This window comes from Lucilia sericata, unplaced genomic scaffold, assembly GCF_015586225.1.
Source record: "Lucilia sericata isolate MDLA Ls3-8-SP2 unplaced genomic scaffold, ASM1558622v1 Contig001407F_arrow, whole genome shotgun sequence".
Classification (NCBI taxonomy): Eukaryota; Metazoa; Arthropoda; class Insecta; order Diptera; family Calliphoridae; genus Lucilia; species Lucilia sericata.
The window spans coordinates 20431-43731 of record NW_023995342.1 but is presented as its reverse complement, the minus strand read 5'-3'; the positions used below and the strand labels follow the sequence as shown (position 1 = coordinate 43731).

General features: G+C 31.1%; 1 protein-coding gene across 1 annotated transcript in view; it reads right to left on the bottom strand.

Annotated features, from left to right (window-relative positions):
- Positions 1-20969, bottom strand: part of LOC119611279 (protein dead ringer-like) — a gene marked incomplete at its 3' end in the record, with an annotated part of 94227 nt that extends 73258 nt beyond the window's left edge. Inside the window, exon 1 of the mRNA XM_037966808.1 lies at positions 20358-20969. Within this exon, the coding sequence (XP_037822736.1) occupies positions 20358-20969 (612 nt within the window). The remainder of the gene's footprint in view (positions 1-20357) is intronic.
- Positions 20970-23301: the final 2332 nt, after the last annotated feature.

The window sequence follows — 23301 nt, the reverse complement described above, 5'->3', positions numbered from 1 at the left end:
ACCTATATTTAAAGGCTGAGGTAGCTTAGAGCTCTCTCCGAGTACATCCTTCTCTTTCACCCCTATATTTTTGCCAGTGACATGCTGTACACTTGACGCATTGTCCGCCACAGAGGCCAAGGTACCTACCTCCGTAGTAGTATTTTGCTCACGATTGCAGGATGACGACGACACGTGACTCGCGAGTAGATCAACACTTGCCTCCGGTACTGAGTTATTTAGGCCCTGCACCGTAACTTTTGTCTTTTTATTTTTATTTTCCATATTTGTTTTTTCCAGTTTTTGGTCCGCGGGAAATATAATATTCCCATGTGGTGGACTATCTGCCCTCCCTCAGCTTAAGTGAAATTAAAGCTGGGAGAGGACAGATGGTCCATCACCACCCCCTATCCGCCACCCGGAGACGCGCTCGGTAGGAAAAACGGGAAAACTCCCCCGAGTACCATTCGGCTTAGAATCATTTTCTGAGTCGATTTAGCTATGTCCGTCCGTCCGTCCATGTAAACCTTGTAATCAAACTACAGGTCGCAATTTTGAAGATAATTCAATGAAATTTGGTACATGATCTTCTATTGTCTCTGGGATGAAGCTTTTTGAAAATAGTTAGGATCGGTTCATTATTTCACCTAACCCCCATAGAACTGTACCCCTGAATAGGGCTTGTAAACTTTGTAATCAAACTGCAGGTCGCAATTTTGATGATAATTTTAAATCTTCTATGGTACCGGAGACGAAGCCTATTGAAAATGGTTAAGATCGGTCAACTATTTCACCTAGAACCCGACGAATAGAGCTTTCAAGTTCATAATTATGTTTAATATAATCGTATTTTGACAAAAATTCGGATGATAGCGGTATCTGCCATTCTTATTCATTCAATCATAGGCCAAGCCCTCTAGAGATTGGGGCAATGAGGTGCAATATGAATGAATCGCTTAATCACGACATGATAAAAATCTCCGAATGGGGTCGTGTTAACAGAGTGGATTTTAACGCCCGTAAGACTCAATGTTGTTTTTTAACACATAAACGCTTGGTAGATATTGTTGTTCCATCTATATATATGGGTGGTGTAAATAATAAGGAATCAGAAACTCTTGATGTTCTTGGCATGAAAATTCAGTGAAATGTCCGCTGGACTAAACACATTTTTCAAGTGTCGAAAGAAGCATTCAAGTGTCTCGGTGTAAGACATACTTCACTCCATCTGATTTTCTTACTATTTACACCACTTATATCCGACCGAAAATGGAATGTATGAGCCGGAGCTTCGAAGTCTATTTTGGAGCTACTCGACCGCGTACAGGAGAGGGCGAAGGTACTTATCGGTGACAGTAAGGTATCCAACTCTATTGATTCACTGGAGCACCGTCGCAACGTGGGGTGTATTTTACTGTTCTATCGATACTACAATGGAATGTGTTCCTTTGAAATTAGGGAACTTGTTCCCGATACCCGTATATTCTTGCGTAACACACGTCTTTCTTCAAGAACACACCCATTTGTGGTAGATTGGCCAGTGGACCGCACAACACATTACAGGGAAAATTCATTCTTCAGCCGCACTGTTCGTATGTGGAATAAACTTCCTGTGGAGGTATTCCCTGCCACTTTCGATATAAGAAGATTTAAATCAAATGTCCACAAACACTACTCCCTCTATCCTCCTTCCCACAACCTATTTTCCTAGTTCCAACACAATGCTTCGCATAAGTAGGGGTCATCCCCTAAGTGCAAGTTCTTGCCATTATGACTCCCATGAATGTTATAATTATAGGGTCTCGTTTGACCATAGCCCCTATACAACGCCCTCTTCAAAATTTGACTAAACGTCCACAATTTTATTCAACAATAAATGGCTTAAGTATATCTGAGACAAGGAACAATTCAACATAAATGCTTTATTATGAAAACTAAATCACATTTTATCTTTGTGACAGGTGTAGGGTATTATATGGTAGGCCTCGCCCAACTATAATTTCTTACTTGTTATAAAATGCAGTCTTTTCTTAGCATCATATTTGAACTGATCGTAGTAGCAAACAATAAAAGATTTTTATTTTTCTCTTTTTTACTGAATAATACAAGGTATGTATTAGCTTCAAAAATATGCAAATATGTGTTTAATTAAAATGTTTTTAGTGTGAAAAAATTGTGGTCGAAAATATGTTATTTGTGTAGTAAATATTTTGGATAGTCAGACATTTAGTGTAACTTGCAAACAGGGTAGGTAAAAATATCGCTCGCGATCGCTATTTTATTTGTATCGTTCGTTTTAAAATTCAAAATCGCGAGTTTTATTTTCTTACACTCGAGTACAAGCGATATTTACATGTTTTTGTTTTTTCAACTCGCGAGTTAAATTCAAGCCGAAGATCAGCAAAATCCAGTTTCTAGATTACGTATGATCACTTTGAGCTAAAATTTTATTTGTATTTCATTATCGTAACAAAAAAAAATACATTAAAATTTTACTTAAAGTATTTAAACGATCCTAAATCGCTTTGTAAAATTGTATAAGGATCGGTTCATAATTGACCCTACTCCCCATATAAGGTCCCCTTCACAAATGGCTTTAACGCTCATTACTAGCCTAAACTAAAATCGTACTAGAAAATTTGACGGGGATCGGTCCATAATTGACCAAACCTCCTCCCAAATAAGGTCCCTCTCAGAAAATGACTTTAACGCTTTTTACTACGTTAAAAATACAAGTACAGCGACAAAATTCGTTACAAATTTTTCTACCAAATTTTAGGAGGATCAGTCCATAATTGATCCTATCGATATACGTAATATGTATGATGGTAAAATTATACATAGATGTAATAAATGAGAAAATTGTTTTGATAATAACAAAAGCATCGATTCTTAAATATCAAAGTTTATTTATAAGGAAGCATTCCTTTTCGGCAATGTTTTGATGGTGGGTATACAAGATTCGGCCCAGCCTTGTTCAATACAATTTTATTAATTTTCATATAGCTTTGGATTTAATTATTCTAATTATAGGTACTTTTTTAGTTATTAACACCAGTTCTTTCTATAACCGTTGTATGATATTAATATTCTTAAGTTTTTGAAAGTGTATAACTCCTTAATTAGAAGAGAGCAAACAAAAAATAGTATTGCAGTATTAGTGTCAAAAGCAATATCCCGTTTAGGGTCGTTAAGGTTTTTCTATCGTTAGTGACTGTAAATAATTTTAAAAATAATCCATGACTTAGTAATTTCAGATCTTTATAGACGGTTTAATTCCAAGTTATTTAAAAAATGTTCATGAAAGGTAATGTTTTTATTGATTCAAAACAATAAATAAATTAATTTAAATAAATAATAAATTATTTATTTATTAATTTTTTTTTTTTTGTAAAACAGTATTGTACCCCCTTATCAAATACTTCTAACCGAATTAAAATATAAAAAAAGGGATCTGGTAAGTTATATATCTCTTATTTCATCACGCGGTTCCATTAAAAATTTCGATTATTTGCATCCTAAAATATTTTTAAATTTTTGTTTGTTTTGAAACAAAATATCCAATACGGGGTATCGTTTAAAAGGTATTTTAAAGCCGCGTCCAATGATGTATTAATCATAAATAACCGTCTGCTTATAATTGTCATATTCCAAAATATTTAAAACTAGCATACCCTGGATGCTTCGCTACCCTAACTTAAATTAAATACATACAAAATTTTGTTTACTTTTATAAAAAAATTAAAATTGATTAAACATTTTTTTAATGTTTCAGTTTTATACGTTCAATATCACGTGATTAAATTCGCATTCAGTAAGAAGCTGAATGCGAAAGTACTATTGAAAAATACCTCTAATAGATTAATATTCAATCAAAAATTTTATGTTTCTGTGTTCAATATTATATACAATTCAAAAAATATATGTAGTTTGATGAATGAATGAAAAGTACCAAAAATTCCTTTCAGTAGATTCTCATTCACTAAGGCCCTTACATTATAAATTTTATTTTCAACTAGATTTTTGTACCCGGCGTTGCCCGGGGTTTTAAGTGGTTTCATAACATTATACTTAAGTATTCTCCCGTTAGAGTAAACTAAAAAATGTGCTTTATGTCCATAGAACAATTTCTGAAATTTTTCAACATTTAGAAATATACAAATTTCGTTGACTTAAATAACATAACATAGCGTTTACGAAATGAAAAAAGTTTACTCATTTTATTCCTCACTAAGAGATTACTTCACAATTTTTTTCCAATTTACAAAGCTAAAAGATTCCAAAATTATAATTCTAATAATATCTAGTTAGGTAAAACTATAATATACATATTTAACTTAGGAGAAAGAATAATTCTTGACTTAAAGCATAAAGTGCTAATTTTTCCCTAACTTATTCAAGTTTCAAAAAATGCTGAAGGTCTCTTTATAATGGAACTCCTAGCAATTCTTTTGTGATCTTATAAAGCTATAAAAGAAATTTTATTGAATTTGAACAATATTTATAAAAGATACCAACACAGTACCAAAAATACTACCCATACCCTCTTTCTCCATTGAATTATTCAGATTTATGTATTTTGTTTAATATATTTTGTATTATTTCAGAAATCGATGTTGTAGAAGATTTATTGAGAAAATCACGTCAGAGGGGATCCTTTCCCTCTTTAATGATGATTTGCAAAAACATTTTTCAAAAACACATATTTTGACCGATTACGGAAAAATATTAATAAAAAATATATATTTCTCAAATTTCATAAAACTACAAAAAATGTAGCAAAGGAAGGCATAATAAGCCGTTTTTGCACATTTAGTTTGAATTTCTTTTTTATGTTTTTCCCTCTAGGAGTGGACTTTCGAATACACATATCTCTGAAACAAAAAACTCATCGTCTAAAATATTTTTACTTAAGAACGAAAAAAATCAGACTAAAACATAGAAGTACAAATTTTTCCTGTTTTTTCGCCTTTTCTCCTATTTCGAAACGGAACTTTGCTACATAATACATATTTCAGAAAGCTTAATCAGAAATGTTTTTGCTTGAGCACACTGAAAATAATCCATGCTTTTAATTTCGTAACTTATATTTTTGTAATATTTACAAAAATTTCGTGTATAATACGAAATATTACTTAATAAAACCCATTTCTATTTTTACGAAAGTACGAAAACCTTTCGTAATATTTTTTCATAAATTTTAGCGAAATTAAACATAATGATATTATATATAGTATTATCATTAGATAAAAATACAAAATTTTTATAAAATTTAAGAAAAAGTATAATATAAAAAATTGACGCACTGTTTTCATAAAAAAAAAATTAAAAATTCGTGTGGAGAATAATTTTTAACTAATATTAGAAAAATAATTTTAAAATTAACAAAAATGTTTGCATAAATTAATATTTCGTAAATTTTACCATATTTATTAAATATTAAATATTGTCAAAAATTGTTAAAATATTTCTGAAATAAAGTAAAAATTAATTTAAATGTTTTATTATTATTTTTTTAATAATCAACATTTGTAACGTAATCACTGGTGTAGGGCATCATATCGTTAGCCATGATCAACTATAAATTTTTACTTGTTTATTTATTTGTTTTATTATTCACTGCAGTAGTTTGAATTGTCTGAAAATATGAATTTATTGAGTCTCTTTACGCAGCAAATACAGATTTTCCTTTTTTACCGGCTTTTTCCCCTAAGGGTGGGAGTTCTAAATATATGAACATATGTCTGAGACTATCAAAATCATAGTTTATAATATTTTGGCTTTAGAATAGAAAAAATCGTTCTTAAAGCACAAAAGTACTAATTTTGTCAGATTTTCGCCATTTGGCCTATTTTTTGTCCCCTTCGGTCTAATTTTCGCAAAGGCACTTTATTAATTTATATTTCTAACAAATTAAGTAGTTTAATCGAAAATGATTTTACTTAAGGATAGACAAAATCAGTATTTACTATCAATAGTACTCATTTTGCCCGTTTTTCACCCATTTTACCTCCTCCTAGTCTAAGTTCTGAAAAAAATATATAGCATATAACACTCTCCAAGTATAGAGATAACCATGTTCCAAATTTGAAGAAAATCGGTCCAGCCGCTTAGGCGTGATTGACGAACAAACAAACAAACAAACGAACAGACTTACAAAGAGATTTATATATTAGGATATGTATGTTCAATATCGTAAAAATATCAAAAAGTACCATCGGAAAAACGAAAAAGTACAAAAATTTCTCTCAATAAAATCTCATTTGATAAGGACCGTGTGTTCCGGTTAACCATTATAAAGAATCTAAAAGGTACCATTTGAAGAATATAAAAGTACCAAATAGTTCCCACTTACAGAATATTATTTAGTCAAGACCATGTATGTTAAAATAATGTTCCTAGGTTGAATATTTTAGAAAATTAAAAAAGTACCATTTATGAGATAAAAAGTACTAAAAAGTTCTCTCTTAAAGAATCTGAGGACCGTGTATGTTTAATAATTATGTGTTTTGAATTCATATTATAGAACATACAGAGTATCATTTGAAGAATGAAAAAGTACCAAAAGTGGAAGAAATTCTACCTTAGTGGAAAGTACTAATAAAAATAGTACAATTTTTCCCCTTTTCGCTTAGCAATATACTTTTTTGAGAATTAAGTTTACAAAATGTTCCGTACTTATGTAAAACTATATATCACAGATAAAACTCAAACGATTCAAATCTGCATTCATTTGTTCCAGAAAAATAATGCTTTCAAAAAGTACCAAACAATTTACTCGAATTTGATCATATATAGATCTTAGTAGTGGAATTCCAAAATAATATACCAACAGCTTATTTTGTGTGAGTAAATAAACTACTCTTTAAAATTTTATTAAAACTGGCTCAATGAGTTTGAATAAAATTAAATTTCCCGATTTTTCCCTTTTTGGTACTTTTTTCCCCAGTGAAATAGCAAAAATTTTATTACAATAAATATTACAGAGTTAGTCCGTAATTTAATAGGAATAATTCAATTTGGGAGATGTATCCAAAATATTTATAAAAATTTTATTATGTTAATTAGTTCAAAAGTTATAAAGGGCCAAAAAAGGTACCAAAATCACAATTGTTATACATTTTTACCCCTTAAAATTAGGAATTTGAAAAAAGTACCAGACACCCATCTGCTCATTTTAAGAGTAGATACAGGTGCTACTCTTAATATTGTGTAAGATAATTAAGAAAACCTGTTTTACCCATTTTTTCCCTTTTTACCCGTAAATGTACAAATTTTCAAAAATCCCTCCTTAGTGGATCTACATAACCAAAAACACATCTACTGTCAAAATTTCATGATTCTAGGTTCAGCCGTATGGGCTGTGCGATGATGAATCAGTCAGTCAGTAACGCTACTCTTTTATACATATAGATTGTTAGGGTTTTTACTAATAAAAATAAAATGTATGCACAATTTTGCAAATTTTGCGCACCACTAGAGTGGCTTCAAAAAACCTTTCAAATGATACCACATACTGTATATATTGTTTAAGAAATGCTGTATAATTAAAAAAAATAACTAAAAAGGGACTTTTATATAACCGGTTCAGCTCACGAACGGCCATCGATAGACTAGAAATATTTTGGGAACAATTATAAACAAAGATTTTTTGAAGCTTTGCAAAATATTGAATTTAACATGAAGGATCGTGTTCCCATACGATATTTTCTTTAAAACTGTCCAGCTCACGAATGGACAACACTTTTGGGTAACATCATAGTGGGAAAGTATAAGAAATATATTGTTTACCTTTTTATTGAAATGGGTACACAGAAAAAAATGGAATTCAAAATCAAACAAAAAATTCATAAAGCCAAGTATTTTTTTTACTAAAATAGGACCTATCACGAAATTCGTAAAATCAAGTACTCAAATTCGTAAATTCTTTATTGAAAAAATTTCAGGATTTTTCTTATTAAAATAATATACTATTTACGAAAAACATTAATAAATAATCGCAACATTTCCAAACAATTATTTTACTGAAACAATAACACAAGTTATTAGTATTTGTACTGAAATTCAAGCAAATATGTTATCTGAAACAGTTAAATTATTTATTGTATTTTGGCAATAATAATAAGAAAATTTTTTATTGAATCTATAAAAATTTTGTTAAAAAATATATACTAAATTTTAACAAAAATTTTACAAAAAATATTTAAAACTAAAAGTAGTAAAAAAATTACATATATACTTACAACATTTTTAAGAAAACGTTTCTAATTCTAGAAACTATTATTTTGTACTGTGAAAACTGAAACACTTATACATTAAATGTTATAAACCAAATAAGAATTATATCAATTCATTTTAGTACATTCCAAAACTGGTTTTATTGTTGTATTCCATATGCTGACATAAAAATAAAACTCAAACAAAAACATTTATTGAATCAGTAAAAATATTTACTGAAAGTTAAATTTATTTCAATAAAGTGTTTGTTAGAAAATATTTTCCTTCTGTGTGAACATCAAACAAATTCGTTATAAACCCAAATAAAAATATTTATAAAAATCGAAATTAAATTTAAGCAAACGATTGTTAAGAAAAAAATTGTGCATATTTTTTTCTGTGTATGTTTTTATATGTAGTTATGTATGTACATTCGAATGATTCAAGCTTGTATGAAGGAAAAAAATGTTTATCTGACAGGCCGTCCCCCCTCTAGAATTATTCTATGGATTGTAAAACTATGTTATACAAACAATTAGGCTGATAGGATAACGTTAACAGGTTATTGTAAAGGAATCGTAATGTACCTGCGATCAGGGTTTCAAAAAACTGCTAATTGCAGTCGCAAATTACTAAATATTTGACTAAATTTAGTACCATGCTTAAAAAATAGTAACTCGTTAAAATTTCCCCTTACAAGCTAACTGAAGTCAGTCAACTGTGTCAACACATTGCTGCAATAACTTGCAAGTGGTTTTGTTTTTCTTCAGCAGCCACACACACAAGCAGCGGCCATGTTAAGTTTTTCAACTCAGCCGAACTGAACACAACGACTGAACAGTAAACAGTTTTGCGTGTGCTGCTTACGTATTGCTTAGTTTTTGGTTTCGTTTTCTTACTAAGGGACGTAAAAAAAAACTGATAGTTTGACTGGTTAGTACAAATCAAGCCGACTGAACAATAAAACTTGATGGGTTGTTTGTTCAGTAAGACTTTGTTATTGTATGCAATTTGTTTTAGTATATTGTATGTTTTTGTGTTTAATGTTGGCAAAAGTAAATAAAGTAATTGATAATTATTGCTAATAGAAATTGTTAATTAATTTAAAATTTATAAAATTATAAATTACTATACTTATAAATTTAGATATTTTCTTTAAATAAAAATTGATTTAAATTTAAGCATTTTGATGATTTTTTAGTGAGATTTTGTTATTGTATGTATGTATATTAGGGTGGGTCGAAAATAGGCTTTTCGCTCGGATCAACATCTAATAGTGAAATTGTGTTGTATTTTAACGTCAAATGGAAGACTGTAAAATATTATTCAATTATTTTGAGGGTAAGAGCCCGCGCATCGCCGCCAAAGTTTGCAAATGCGTTTATATGGGAAAAATGGCACTTTTTGGAGTTTTTTCACAAAATGAGGCTTTAAGTATTAATTATTGCACCATTTTATAGCAAAATCGTAATGTCTACAAAATTGTCTTTCCAAAAAGATGGAAAAACTCAAAATTCGTTAAACAAATTTTGAGTTATTTTCCCCCGAGAATTTTGTGTTTCTGAAGACATATAAAAGTAAATATAAGAAAATTTTTGTTAGTTTTGAAAAATTTTACAAAAAAATATTATGTTTATCTTTATAAGGTTCATAAATGTGCTAGTACGAATTTTTGTTCAAATTGGATAACACTTACTCGGTTTAGTCTGTGGTCAAAAAAGGGCCATTATTTTAACAGCATCTCCAAAACTCCATTTTCAAACTTTAAAAAAAATTTGTTAAATGGATTATTAAAAATGAAAGTTTTCTATGCTGGATATTATAAAGAATATATAAGAATTAAACACAGAAAGAATGAGCTTAATACCTCTCATAGTTTTACCGTACCTGCGATGTGAATTTGAAGGATTTCGGGAAAAAGGCAATTTTTGCCAATAATTAAGTAAAAATTATATTATTACCAATTGTTGCTTAATTTTGATCAATTAAATTGCGATTATTATTTCCGAGTCCATGAAAAATTATTTCTGATAAATTTCCGAAATTAAAAATCATTAACCCTCTAAAAACCGGGGTCAAAATCAAGTTTTTGTATATTTAATATAAATAGCAAAATATTGTGTATTTAATTATGAATTGATTTTGACAAACTACACGAAAATATATCCAGAAATCTAGGAATCAAACTTCTTCAAAAATTAACCCTCTTTCATACTTGGGGTCAATTCAAGACCGATTTTTTAAACACTACAAAAAACACTTTTAAAAAGGAATTTTCTAAAATTAACTTTCTTTAAGATTTAATGGATTGAATTTGAATGTAGTAAAAATAACTTCTAAGAAGTTTCATCAATATCCATCAACAAATTAACAACATCATGCTCTTATTTCTTCAAGAACATAAAATTCAAAAATTTGATTTTGACACCGGTGTTTAGAGGGTTAATGATTTTTAGTTTCGAAAATTTGATTAGAACTAACTTTCCATGGATTCGGAAATAATAATCGCAATTTACTTGATCAAAATTAAGCAACAATTGGTAATAATATAATTTTTACTTAATTATTGGCAAAAATTGCCTTTTTCCCGAAATCCTTCAAATTCACATCGCAGGTACGGTAAAACTATGAGAGGTATTAAGCTCATTCTTTCTGTGTTTAATTCTTATATATATCCTTTATAATATCCAGCATAAAAAACTTTAATTTTTAATAATCCATTTAACAAAATTTTTTAAAGTTTGAAAATGGAGTTTTGGAGATGCTGTTAAAATAATGGCCCTTTTTTGACCACAGACTAAACCGAGTAAGAGTTATCCAATTTGAACAAAAATTCGTACTAGCACATTTATGAACCTTATAAAGATAAACATAATATTTTTTTGTAAAATTTTTCAAAACTAACAAAAATTTTCTTATATTTACTTTTATATGTCTTCAGAATCCCAAAATTCTCGGGGGAAATTTTAATAACTCAAAACTTTTTTAACCAATTTTGAGTTTTTCCATCTTTTTGGAAAGACAATTTTGTAGACATTACGATTTTGCTATAAAATGGTGCAATAATTAATACTTAAAGCATCATTTTGTGAAAAAACTCCAAAAAGTGCCATTTTTCCCATATAAACGCATTTACAAACTTTGGCGGCGATGCGCGGGCTCTTACCCTCAAAAAATTGAATAATATTTTACAGTCTTCCATTTGACGTTAAAATACAACATAATTTCACTATTAGATGTTGATCCGAGCGAAAAGCCTATTTTCGACCCACCCTAATATACATACATACAACATACAATAACAAAATCTCACTAAAAAATCATCAAAATGCTTAAATTTAAATCAATTTTTATTTAAAGAAAATATCTAAATTTATAAGTATAGTAATTTATAATTTTATAAATTTTAAATTAATTAACAATTTCTATTAGCAATAATTATCAATTACTTTATTTACTTTTGCCAACATTAAACACAAAAACATACAATATACTAAAACAAATTGCATGCAATAACAAAGTCTTACTGAACAAACAACCCATCAAGTTTTATTGTTCAGTCGGCTTGATTTGTACTAACCAGTCAAACTATCAGTTTTTTTTACGTCCCTTAGTAAGAAAACGAAACCAAGAACTAAGCAATATGTAAGCAGCACACGCAAATCTGTTTTTACTGTTCAGTCGTTGTGTTCAGTTCGGCTGAGTTGAAAAACTTAACATGGCCGCTGCTTGTGTGTTTGGCTGCTGAAGAAAAACAAAACCACTTGCAAGTTATTGCAGCAGTGCGTTGACACAGTTGACTGACTTCAGTTAGCTTGTGAGGGAAAAATAAATACTTGAACTTTCTTCAGTTCGGTCGACATTTAAAAAAATAAAACTAAATATTAAACCCTGCCTGCGATACGTATTAATTCTTAACTGTTACACATTTTACATAAAGTATTATCAGAATATTATAGCTCAGATAATATAAAATATATATCCGAAGTTTTATTAAAATCGGACATTCTTAACCTATAAACTGTGGAGTTCAAAAGTCAAATTTTGCAATATATTAGAATTCATATCGAAATAATATTTATTTGTCTGCCATCTTTACCAAAAATGACTGGAATTTATTGTATATAGTCTGATATTTAAAATAGAGTGAAAAAAGGTAGATTAACCCTTTAAGGCACTTGGGAACAATTTAACACCAAAGTTCAAAAAACGGCCGTTGAAAAAATCAAACTTTTTTGACCATAGCTGAGAACGAGTTAGTGTTATCTTATAAGGGCAAAAATAATATTCGAGTAATTCTAGATATATTTTAAGTAACAAAATGCTTTTTTTAGAATATATCCCGAAAAAAGTAAATTTTTTTGTCACATTACGAATTTATTTGCTGTGAGACACGTTAATGGCCTGAGGAATTTGCTATAACTTTTAAAGTTTTTAAGCAATTTTTGTGTTTTATGTTTCCGAAATGCTTACTCTGTGCACATTACGATTCCTTTACAATAAAGATAACAATTTATTACTGAATGGCCAAATTTGAGCAAAAACTGAAAAAAATCGATATTTTCCCCTTGTAAATGCACTTGGAAACATCAGAGCCGTTGTGACACCTGTTAACGTTATCCTACCAGCCTAATTTTTTGTATGACATAGTTTTACAACCCAAAGAACCATTCTAGAGGGGGGACGGGCAAAATTCGCAACTTCCTTTTTTTGGAGCACTCTAATGTACACATGCAAGTGATCTTGAAAAAATTATTGATTTATTAAATTATTGATTGTGAGTCAAATGGTTTGAAAAATTTTATTATGGAGATAATAAAACACGTGTGGAATGGTTATATATATTAGGCTTCACGCAATACTTTTGAAATTGTGATATCATACCTTTTATGACAGTTTTTGGAACAGCGCTAATATTGGCGTAATTATTTTGTTAAAATTTCAACTCCTTCATCTGCATATCTGCGGCCAAAATACCGATTTTGGGCGACATTTTTTTTTAATCTGAAAACTGCTGTACATATTTCAAATCTGACTTTAGTATACTATTCTACAGGAAAATTTAAGATATATAAACTTAATTTGACAGAATTTAGATGCACTATAAATGCATGAGAGCAAAAGAAAAAATGCAATTAAAAAAAAAAAAAAAATCAAAACCTGATTTACGAATGATAGTAAATATAATATTCAATGCCCTTAAAAAAATAGTGTTAAAATTTTTAATTTATTGTAATCCCTTTAGGAGTTATGATGGTTATAATGTTTCCCATCAAACAATGGTGTTTTTCATCATCATCTCCGAATTTAATAAAACTCCATCGAATTAATGTTCCATATATAACTTGTATAATGACAAATTTTGGGCCTTATAACTTTCGTGGTTTTCAAAATATGGCGTTGTAAAGTTTAAAATCTGAAAATTTAAAGTCTCATCACATCTAAAGGGTTAATGATAAAATTTTTGTTTTTTGCACCATTTGTCTCAGCAAAAAGAATACTTTGATTATGCACAAAGAAAAAAATTTCTTGAAATATTTTTTGAAAAAAGTGCATCTTTGGATAATACTAAATGCACTTTTGAAGCATTATAAAAGTGTGAAATTAAGCTCATTCTTATTGATTTTTCCTATAAAATCAATTATTAAAGCATGATTTACTATAAATTCTACAGTTTCTGCTTTGTAAAAAATGACGCTCAAAATCAGTGGTTTCCGCCTCAGATTTGCAGAGGAAGGAGTTGGAATTTTGAAAAAATTATTACAGCATAGTAATTACTGATGCAAAAACCTTCTAAAAAGTTGTGATATCACAAAAACGGGAAACATTTTATTTTTTGAAACGAAGCCTAATATATATATAGTTTTTATATGTATGTATGTATGTATGTATGTATGTATGTATGTATGTATGTATGTATGTATGTATTGTATGTATGTATGTATGTATGTATGTATGTATGTATGTATGTATGTATGTATGTATGTATGTATGTATGTATGTATGTATGTATGTATGTATGTATGTATGTATGTATGTATGTATGTATGTATGTATGTATGTATGTATGTATGTATGTATGTATGTATGTATGTATGTATGTATGTATGTATGTATGTATGTATGTATGTATGTATGTATGTATGTATGTATGTATGTATGTATGTATGTATGTATGTATGTATGTATGTATGTATGTATGTATGTATGTATGTATGTATGTATGTATGTATGTATGTATGTATGTATGACAGCAAAAGAAAAAATGCAATTAAAAAAAAAAAAAATCAAAACCTGATTTACGAATGATAGTAAATATAATATTCAATGCCCTTAAAAAAATAGTGTTAAAATTTTTAATTTATTGTAATCCCTTTAGGAGTTATGATGGTTATAATGTTTCCCATCAAACAATGGTGTTTTTCATCATCATCTCCGAATTTAATAAAACTCCATCGAATTAATGTTCCATATATAACTTCTATAATGACAAATTTTGGGCCTTATAACTTTCGTGGTTTTCAAAATATGGCGTTGTAAAGTTTAAAATCTGAAAATTTAAAGTCTCATCACATCTAAAGGGTTAATGATAAAATTTTTGTTTTTTGCACCATTTGTCTCAGCAAAAAGAATACTTTGATTATACACAAAGAAAAAAATTTCTTGAAATATTTTTTGAAAAAAGTGCATCTTTGGATAATACTAAATGCACTTTTGAAGCATTATAAAAGTGTGAAATTAAGCTCATTCTTATTGATTTTTCCTATAAAATCAATTATTAAAGCATGATTTACTATAAATTCTACAGTTTCTGCTCTGTAAAAAATGTCGCTCAAAGTCAGTGGTTTCCGCCTCAGATTTGCAGAGGAAGGAGTTGGAATTTTGAAAAAATTATTACAGCATAGTAATTACTGATGCAAAAACCTTCTAAAAAGTTGTGATATCACAAAAACGGGAAACATTTTATTTTTTGAAACGAAGCCTAATATATATATAGTTTTTATATGTATGTATGTATGTATGTATGTATGTATGTATGTATGTATGTATGTATGTATGTATGTATGTATGTATGTATGTATGTATGTATGTATGTATGTATGTATGTATGTATGTATGTATGTATGTATGTATGTATGTATGTATGTATGTATGTATGTATGTATGTATGTATGTATGTATGTATGTATGTATGTATGTATGTATGTATGTATGTATGTTTGTTTGTAGGATAAAATCTGAGTGGAATATGGAATCATTAATCTCTGAGCCAATTATTGAATCAAAATAAAACCTAATTGCTTTATTTTGTTTGCTCAGTATTATCGCAAAACCCCAATAGGAAATTTGATAGGAAAAAAGAAAAGAAATGAATAAATAATTAAATATTAGAAGTTTGAAATAAAGATCTTTTATTGAACAATAAAGCAAGAAGACCCAAGCCCTTGGCTTTGGGGGAAACACCATGGTAGCCATTTTCAAACCAACTGACACGGCCATTTTGACGTGTTTTCACAGCATTTTACTTCAATATATGATAAAAAAAGGGCAAATTATTGTCGATATTAAGACTTTTGGCATTAACATTGCCGCCCACCTTGCAGGATATATGCAACAAAATTTTAACAAAGTCAGCTTGGCCACGACCACGATGTTGTTTCCTGAATATAATAAGATAGAAATGAGAATTTGTTAAATATACTTCATTATTAATTCGTAATTCATTATAAACTTATATTAATGGACAATTCATTTATGGTTTATACTCTAAAAAATCACAATATGTATTATGGTGTAAAGATACAGTTTGTATTTTGCTGTATCCTGCCTAAAAAGTGCATTTTCTAAAATTTATAGTGTGCATGGACCATATATTGTCCATCCGAAAACTGTGCTCTGCGCTGTAGGAAAACCTGTCCTGGAAAAAACTCCTTGACATATTACCTTTGGATAGATATCTACTCCTATTATAATGTCAACTGGACCAGATACATAGAAATTTGAATCTGCTAGGAACAAATCCTTAAATTCCTTTCTATAGGATTCTGAAAGAGATTGTGCTGGTGTTCGAAGAGAAATGCGATTGTCAACTCTAAAGGTGCCTTCTATTTTGGATGACGTGTCATAACGCGATTTAAGAACAATTGGACATATGGTCTCTTCGTTTAACGTATATGCTCTTAGCTTCAATTTATCAATCAATCCTTTCGACACACGACTAAGATTACAAGCTATACAATAGGCCTAGTTATCAAACCGCGTTGAGTCAAAACATCAGCAACCCTTACTTACTTACCAGGATAAGATTTTACAATTCGACCAAGCCGCCAAGAATTTGGTGGAAGATTCTCATCTTTGACCACTACCATAACACCTTTTTCTAGGTTGAGTTCAGGTCTCTGCCATTTTATTCGTTTGTTCATCTCCGTAAGGTATCCATCTACAATAAAAATTTTGATGTATTAGCTTCAGACGTTGCCAACGGTTTGTTAAAGACACGGCTGAATCATTAATTTGAGGATCGACTGGAGCTAAAATCGGATTTCCAATGAGAAAATGTCCGGGGGTTAAGGAGCATAAATCAGATGGATCGGTCGAGATAGAAGAAATTGGAAGAGAATTCAAACAAGACTCAATTTTGAACAAAAGCGTGGAAAATTCTTCACATGTGTATTTATAACACCCATCGATCTTTCGGAAATGGGTCTTGAAGGTTTTTACACCTGCCTCCCATAGTCCGCCCATGTGAGGTGCTCCTGGTGGAAAAAAATGCCATGAAATATTTTGAAGAGCGTAATTGGCCAATATGCGCTGCTGGAAGTCTGTATAAACTCTTTTGCTAATACTTTAGAAGCCCCGACGAAGTTTTTACCCTTGTCTGAATGAATATGAAATGTACAACCTCTACGTGAAACGAAGCTCTACTAAAAGTCGCTAGAAATGCCTGTGTGGATAATTCAGAGGTTTCTTCCAAATGGATGGCTTTGGTGGAAAAGCATACGAATACACAAACATATCCCTTAGAAATACGACATGCGCGACCGAAATAGCTTTTGATATCAAAAGGTCCTACGAAATCCAGACCGGTATGTGTGAATGGACGAGTTATCTTAGCTCTCGTGGATGGCAAGGTCGCCATTATTTGCTGCTGACACCTCTTCTTGTATATAATACAGGTTTTGCACTTGTTAATCGTGGATTTTATTAAATTCTTTGCCTTTGGAATCCAGTAATGAGTCCTTAACAAACGCAGTACTAGTTGATTACCTCCATGCAAACTTACATCATGAACAAATTTGACGAGAAGTTTCGAAAATTGAGAGTTATTCGGGATTATAATAAGATGCCTTTCATTGTAGGTTAGTCCAGGGGAAGATTCAAGGCGTCCACACGATCGAATTATACCTTCTGTAACCCAAAAAGGGTTTAAATTCAAAATACTACTGGATTTTAAAAGATATTGGTTATCTGCGAGAGCTTTATATTCATTAGGATACCAAGCCTTTTGACAAGCAGAGATAAGTATGTCTCGAATAAAAATAATCACTGAACTTGAAAGAACTATCGAATCTTTAACGAAACTTGAACGATAACTACTATGTGTTCTATAGTAGAACCAATAAACGCACGCTAAGACCCGCATAGCTCTGTTATAGGAGTAAAATCGTTCTAACAAGTCCTCAAAGTCTGAAAAATATGAAAAATGCACCTTAACTGACTTAACTTCTTGCAGAGTTTCAGTAATTTTGGACAAGTCTGAACTAGGCCAGACTTTTTCCTTTTTGAGCCATTGGCTTTTTCCTTTTTGAGCCATTGTGGTCCGAACCACCATAGTTCATTATTCACTAAAGCCTCTGGGTAAACACCACGGCTAGCATTATCGGCTGGATTTGTTTCAGAGTTGACATGGTTCAATTTTGAGTATTGTAAGACTTGAGTAATTTTAGACACTCTGTTTGCAACAAATGTTAACCAATTACAAGGTGGTTTGGCTAACCAAGACAAGACGATGGTTGAATCAGTCCAGCAAAAAATGGAATAGTTCTCGACAACTAGTTTTGGTACTAACTTTTCTATCATATCTGCTTATAGAACTGCTCCGCAGAGTTCTAGTCGAGGTATCGGAAGAGTTTTAATGGGAGCAACTTTAGTTTAAGACGCAATAAGATGGGTTGTAACGAGATTACGATCTGCTACACGAACGTACAATGACGCAGCGTATTCTTTTTCAGAATCCATGGAATTGGATCTCGGCTTTAGGACAATAATCAATCCATCGGGGAATGCGAATATTACTGATGCATTGAAAGTTTTTCCATTGATGTAACGTGTCAGAAGAAATTACTTCGTCCCAACCAGTACCCTTTATCCAAATCTTCTGAATCAACATTTTGGCAAGGACAACACAGGGTGCTCACCACCCAGCAGGATCGAACAATCTGGCTATTTGAGATAGAACTTCACGCTTCGTAAAGTTACAAGATTCCGGAAATGCATCTGCCACGAAGAACAACTCATCCGAACAAGCATTCCATCGGATTCATAAAGTTTTTGTGGAACTACTGTCTTCGAATTCTAAAAAATTCTTATGAAGAAGATGATCCGGTGGAATGTCTGATATAATGTCTTTAGAATTGGATGTCCACTTTCTTTAAGAAAAGCCGGCGGATTCTAGAGCTTGAACTCATTTTTTGCTTTTATGGAATCTTTTTTTGTATGAGCTCCAGTGAGGACATCATCAACGTACATCGAATTCCTCAGAATACTACTAGCAATGGAATAGGTGGACTAAACATCATTGGCCAACTGAAGTAAGGTTCGTATGGCAAGGTACGGCGCGCAATTAATCCCATATGTAACAGTTTTTAATTCATAATCGCAAATAGCTTCATTTGGAAGACTACGAAACACGATTCTTTGCAATAGGGTATGATCTTTGTTTACTAAAATCTGCCTAAACATTTGTTGAATGTCGGCATTAAATACGAATTGGAAAAAACGCCATCGAAGAATAAGAACTATGAGATCATTTTGTAGAACTGGTCCTATGTGCAGCAGAGAATTCAAACTTTGCCCATTGGATGAAGGAGCCGAAGCATTGAAAACTACACGAACTTTCCTAATGACACTATCGGGTTTGATAACCGCATGATGAGGAAGGTAATATACATTATGATTGTCAGGAAAATTCGATAAATCGATTTTGAACATGTGATCAAGCTCCTCGTACTCTCGGATTACATTGTAGTATTGAATTTTGAGACTAGGATTTCGAATTAGTCTTGCTTTATTGCGAAAGAACTGTGCCATGGCACTGGACCTAGATTGTCCTATGTTCAAAGATTTTGAGAAATCTTTTTTGAATGGAAGAGAAACTATATATCGTCCATTAGCATTTCTTTTTGTAGTTCGAAGATACAACTCCTCACAGGCTTCATCGGAGGCAGACATAAATCTCATCTTCGGAAGATCCTCCTCCTCCCAAAAACGTGAAATTTCCTTGTCTAAGGAAATTTCACAGAAATGTGAATTGACTGTTAAGGTCGGACTAGAGTGAGAGGAAACATGCCTAGTTAGAATTCATCCGAAGATAGTTTCTTGGGCTAAAAGGACTGACAAACATGATGCATAGTCCCAGAACGAACAACTAATGGAAAAATATCTCCTCCGATTAACATGTAAATCTTCGAACTGGAGTAAAAATTAGGATCTGCTAACGGAATTTCAGGCATGGAATTCTTTTGGACATAATTGGCACTTTGGGATTGAAACATTTGTTTGAAAGCTATGAACCCTTTTGTTTAAGTTTGAATTCGACTGATTCTTGGACTTTGAATCATTGGGTTTTGTATTATGAGAACCAGGAATTTCGGAAACAAACTCCAGTGTTCGATATCTTCTGGTGAGGAAACCATCCAAATCTAACCATTTTGAAGAGTGGTCGTATCCTCTAACTCTTGTTCCCAGAGTGTTAGAGTAGTTTCAGGTAGCCTATTAGTACAAAGAAACACGAAAATGATATCCCAGCTAACAACATCTATGTTATGGAGTTTCAGGATAGAGATACATGAATTGATGTCTCTTTGTAACTTCCTAGGAGTCCTGCCTGATTCTGAGTTGACGGACTTAAGATTAAACAAGATTTTTAGCTGCCCATTTACCAAAACCCTGCCATTATCATATCTCAAACACAAATCATTCCACGCTAAATCGAATCCTTGATTAGTCAGTGGACACTTTTGGACAATGTCTTTAGCCTCACCTTTTGTCTTTTGAATTAAGAAAAACAAATTTTCAACGTTACTAGACCTAGAATTAGAAACAATAGCTGTGAACATGTCACAGAAAGTGGGCCTGGAAGCATAATCGCCACTGAAGGTTTCGATTTCGACAAGAGGTAAGTGGAGACCACGTTCCCGAGATATACCTGGGCTATAACCTAGTGGTTGAACCACATCGGTTGTTGATTGCCTATGGAGCGTATCTGAAATTTCAGACAATCTTGTCAAACAGTTACAGAATGTAGTATAAGTGCTCTTATACTTAACCTTGAAAGACTCAAGTTCTAGTGGCTCATCCGACTCTCCTGCTTCCTTTTCGGCTTCTAATAGGGATTTTTCGTAAGCGCTCTTGACTTGATCCCAGTTTGATTTAAGTTCGTTACGATGCACTTCTAGTGCATGAATCGAAGTCTTTGGATACTGGTTATCGTTAAGATCCACTTCGAACTCGACAATATTATCTGATAATCGTATAAAATGATCTAGGGACATTTTGGTATAAGTTCGTATTTAACTAATAAGAAAGAAATGCTTAATAAACAAAAGCCGAAATATTAAGAGAATGGAAGTAAAAGAAAATGAAATAAACTATGCCAAAAGTAATTAATTCTTATGGAAACCGATGAAAATCCTAAAAAATGCTCAACAACAGTAGTCGACCGCAACTGAACAATAAAAATTAAAGTTTTCTTGAAATTTGGCTTTGTAATATGAAATTAACAATAAATATTGTTTTGCAAATGTACTTTATGCAGATGTAGTTATAAATATCGCTAATAAACTGGGATTTATGTATAAACCAATGCATATATTTACAATTCTGCAGCTAAGGGAGATTGTATTAACTTAAATGACTGCACTAAGGATCAGCTGTTATTGGAACTACGTTGAGATAAGGGTCATTAACCTTTTACTTTTCCAATATACCAATGAAAGATTAGGTCGGTTGATGAGATCGATAAACAAATTGTATTTAAAATTCAAAGGTTACAGTGGTAATTGTATATTTTACTATTAGAAAGGTGTTGTCAAACTTTATAAAAAATACATTTGACACAATTGTATTCATAATGTAATACACAATTTTCCAATACAAAGTTTATATTTTAACTTACTGATAACTTGTTTAATCGATGATGGTTTGAATTGACAATAAATTTAAAAATTATCTTTAGCAAATAAAGATGGTAAAACAAATGAACAAACCTATTGTATTTTTTCCAAAAATATATATGTATTGTACATATGTATTGTATATTTCTCATTCAATATTTCCAAAGTAATTATACTCATTGAAGAAAAATAAACACAAAAATAAAAAACCAGTGTTTTCGAGAAGTATTTACCTAAGCTGAATATTATAAACTATTACGGCCAAAATTATTGAATGATTCAGAAAAAATAAGATTTAATATTATCACACGAAAAGTAAACGGATTATAAAAACCACAATATTATTCATATCATTGTTATAATTATCTATAACAAAGTAGAAGTAATAAAAAATTTTAGATCGAAATAATAGTTCTTTACAGTTCTCGATTGCGTAAAATCGAGAAGGAAAAACTATTAAGAAAACTTTGCGTAAGTGAAAAAGGTACTTATAAAAATTAATAATAGTAGTATTGTAAACAAATATAACTATTATATGATTATTATTATTATTTTTTTTAAATATCAATTAATTTGTTTTTATACCCTCCACCACCATCAGTGGTGATAGAGGGTATATATAACTTTGTCATTCCGTGTGTAACACCAAGAAATATTCATCTGAGACCCAACAAAGTATATATATTCTTGGACCTTATGAAATTCTGAGTCGATTTAGCTATGTCCGTCTGTCCGTCCGTCCGTCCGTCCGTCCGTCCGTCTGTCTGTCTGTCTGTATAAAACATTCTCACGTTAACACGAAGCAACAAAAATTAACGAAATTCTCCCAAAATATTTATTATTGTCCTAGACAGTTTGGTATTGAAAATGAGCAAAATCGGTTCACACCGGGAAAAGTTATGAATCAAAATTTGAAACAACCTCGAAAAAAATAAGCATTTTTTACACATTCTGATGTAATTTTCTCGAAAACTGTGAATGATAATTCCATGAAAATCAGCATACATTCGTTTCTATACAAGAGCTTGATTCCCGCTGAAAATTGCCTGAATCGGTCCACAATTTCATATACCTCCCATACAAAAGTACATATTCCCGGAAAATGGGTTTTTTATTAATAACTTCCGTCACAATGTCGAAATCTTTACAAAATTTTACAAATTAAAATCTTATGACAATAGAAATCATTCAGAGAAAAATTTTCTGGATCGGTCCATAATTGGACATAGCTCCAATACAAGGTCCCCTCCCGAAAATAACTTAAACGCACATAATTCATTTCTAAATCAAGTTATCTATATAAAATTTGGTACAAGTATTGCCCTCACATACAGAAGTATTACTTTGACATTTTTTTTTCCATCGGTCCATAATTGGTCATAGCTCCCATACAAGGTCCCCTCCCGAAAATCACTTAAACGCGCATAACTCATTACTAACATAAGACATCCATATACAATTTGGTACAAGTATTACTCATGTGCACAGAAATATTATTGTGAATTTTTTTTCCGATCGGTCCATTATTGGTCATAGCTCCCATACAAGGTCCTATCCCTAAAATCACTTAAACGCGCATAACTCATTACAAAATTAAGATATCCATATAAAATTTGGTACATGTATTACTCTCACATACAGAAATATTACTGAGAAATTTTTTTTCTGATCGGTCCCATACACGGTCCCCTCCCGAAAATCACTGTGGAAT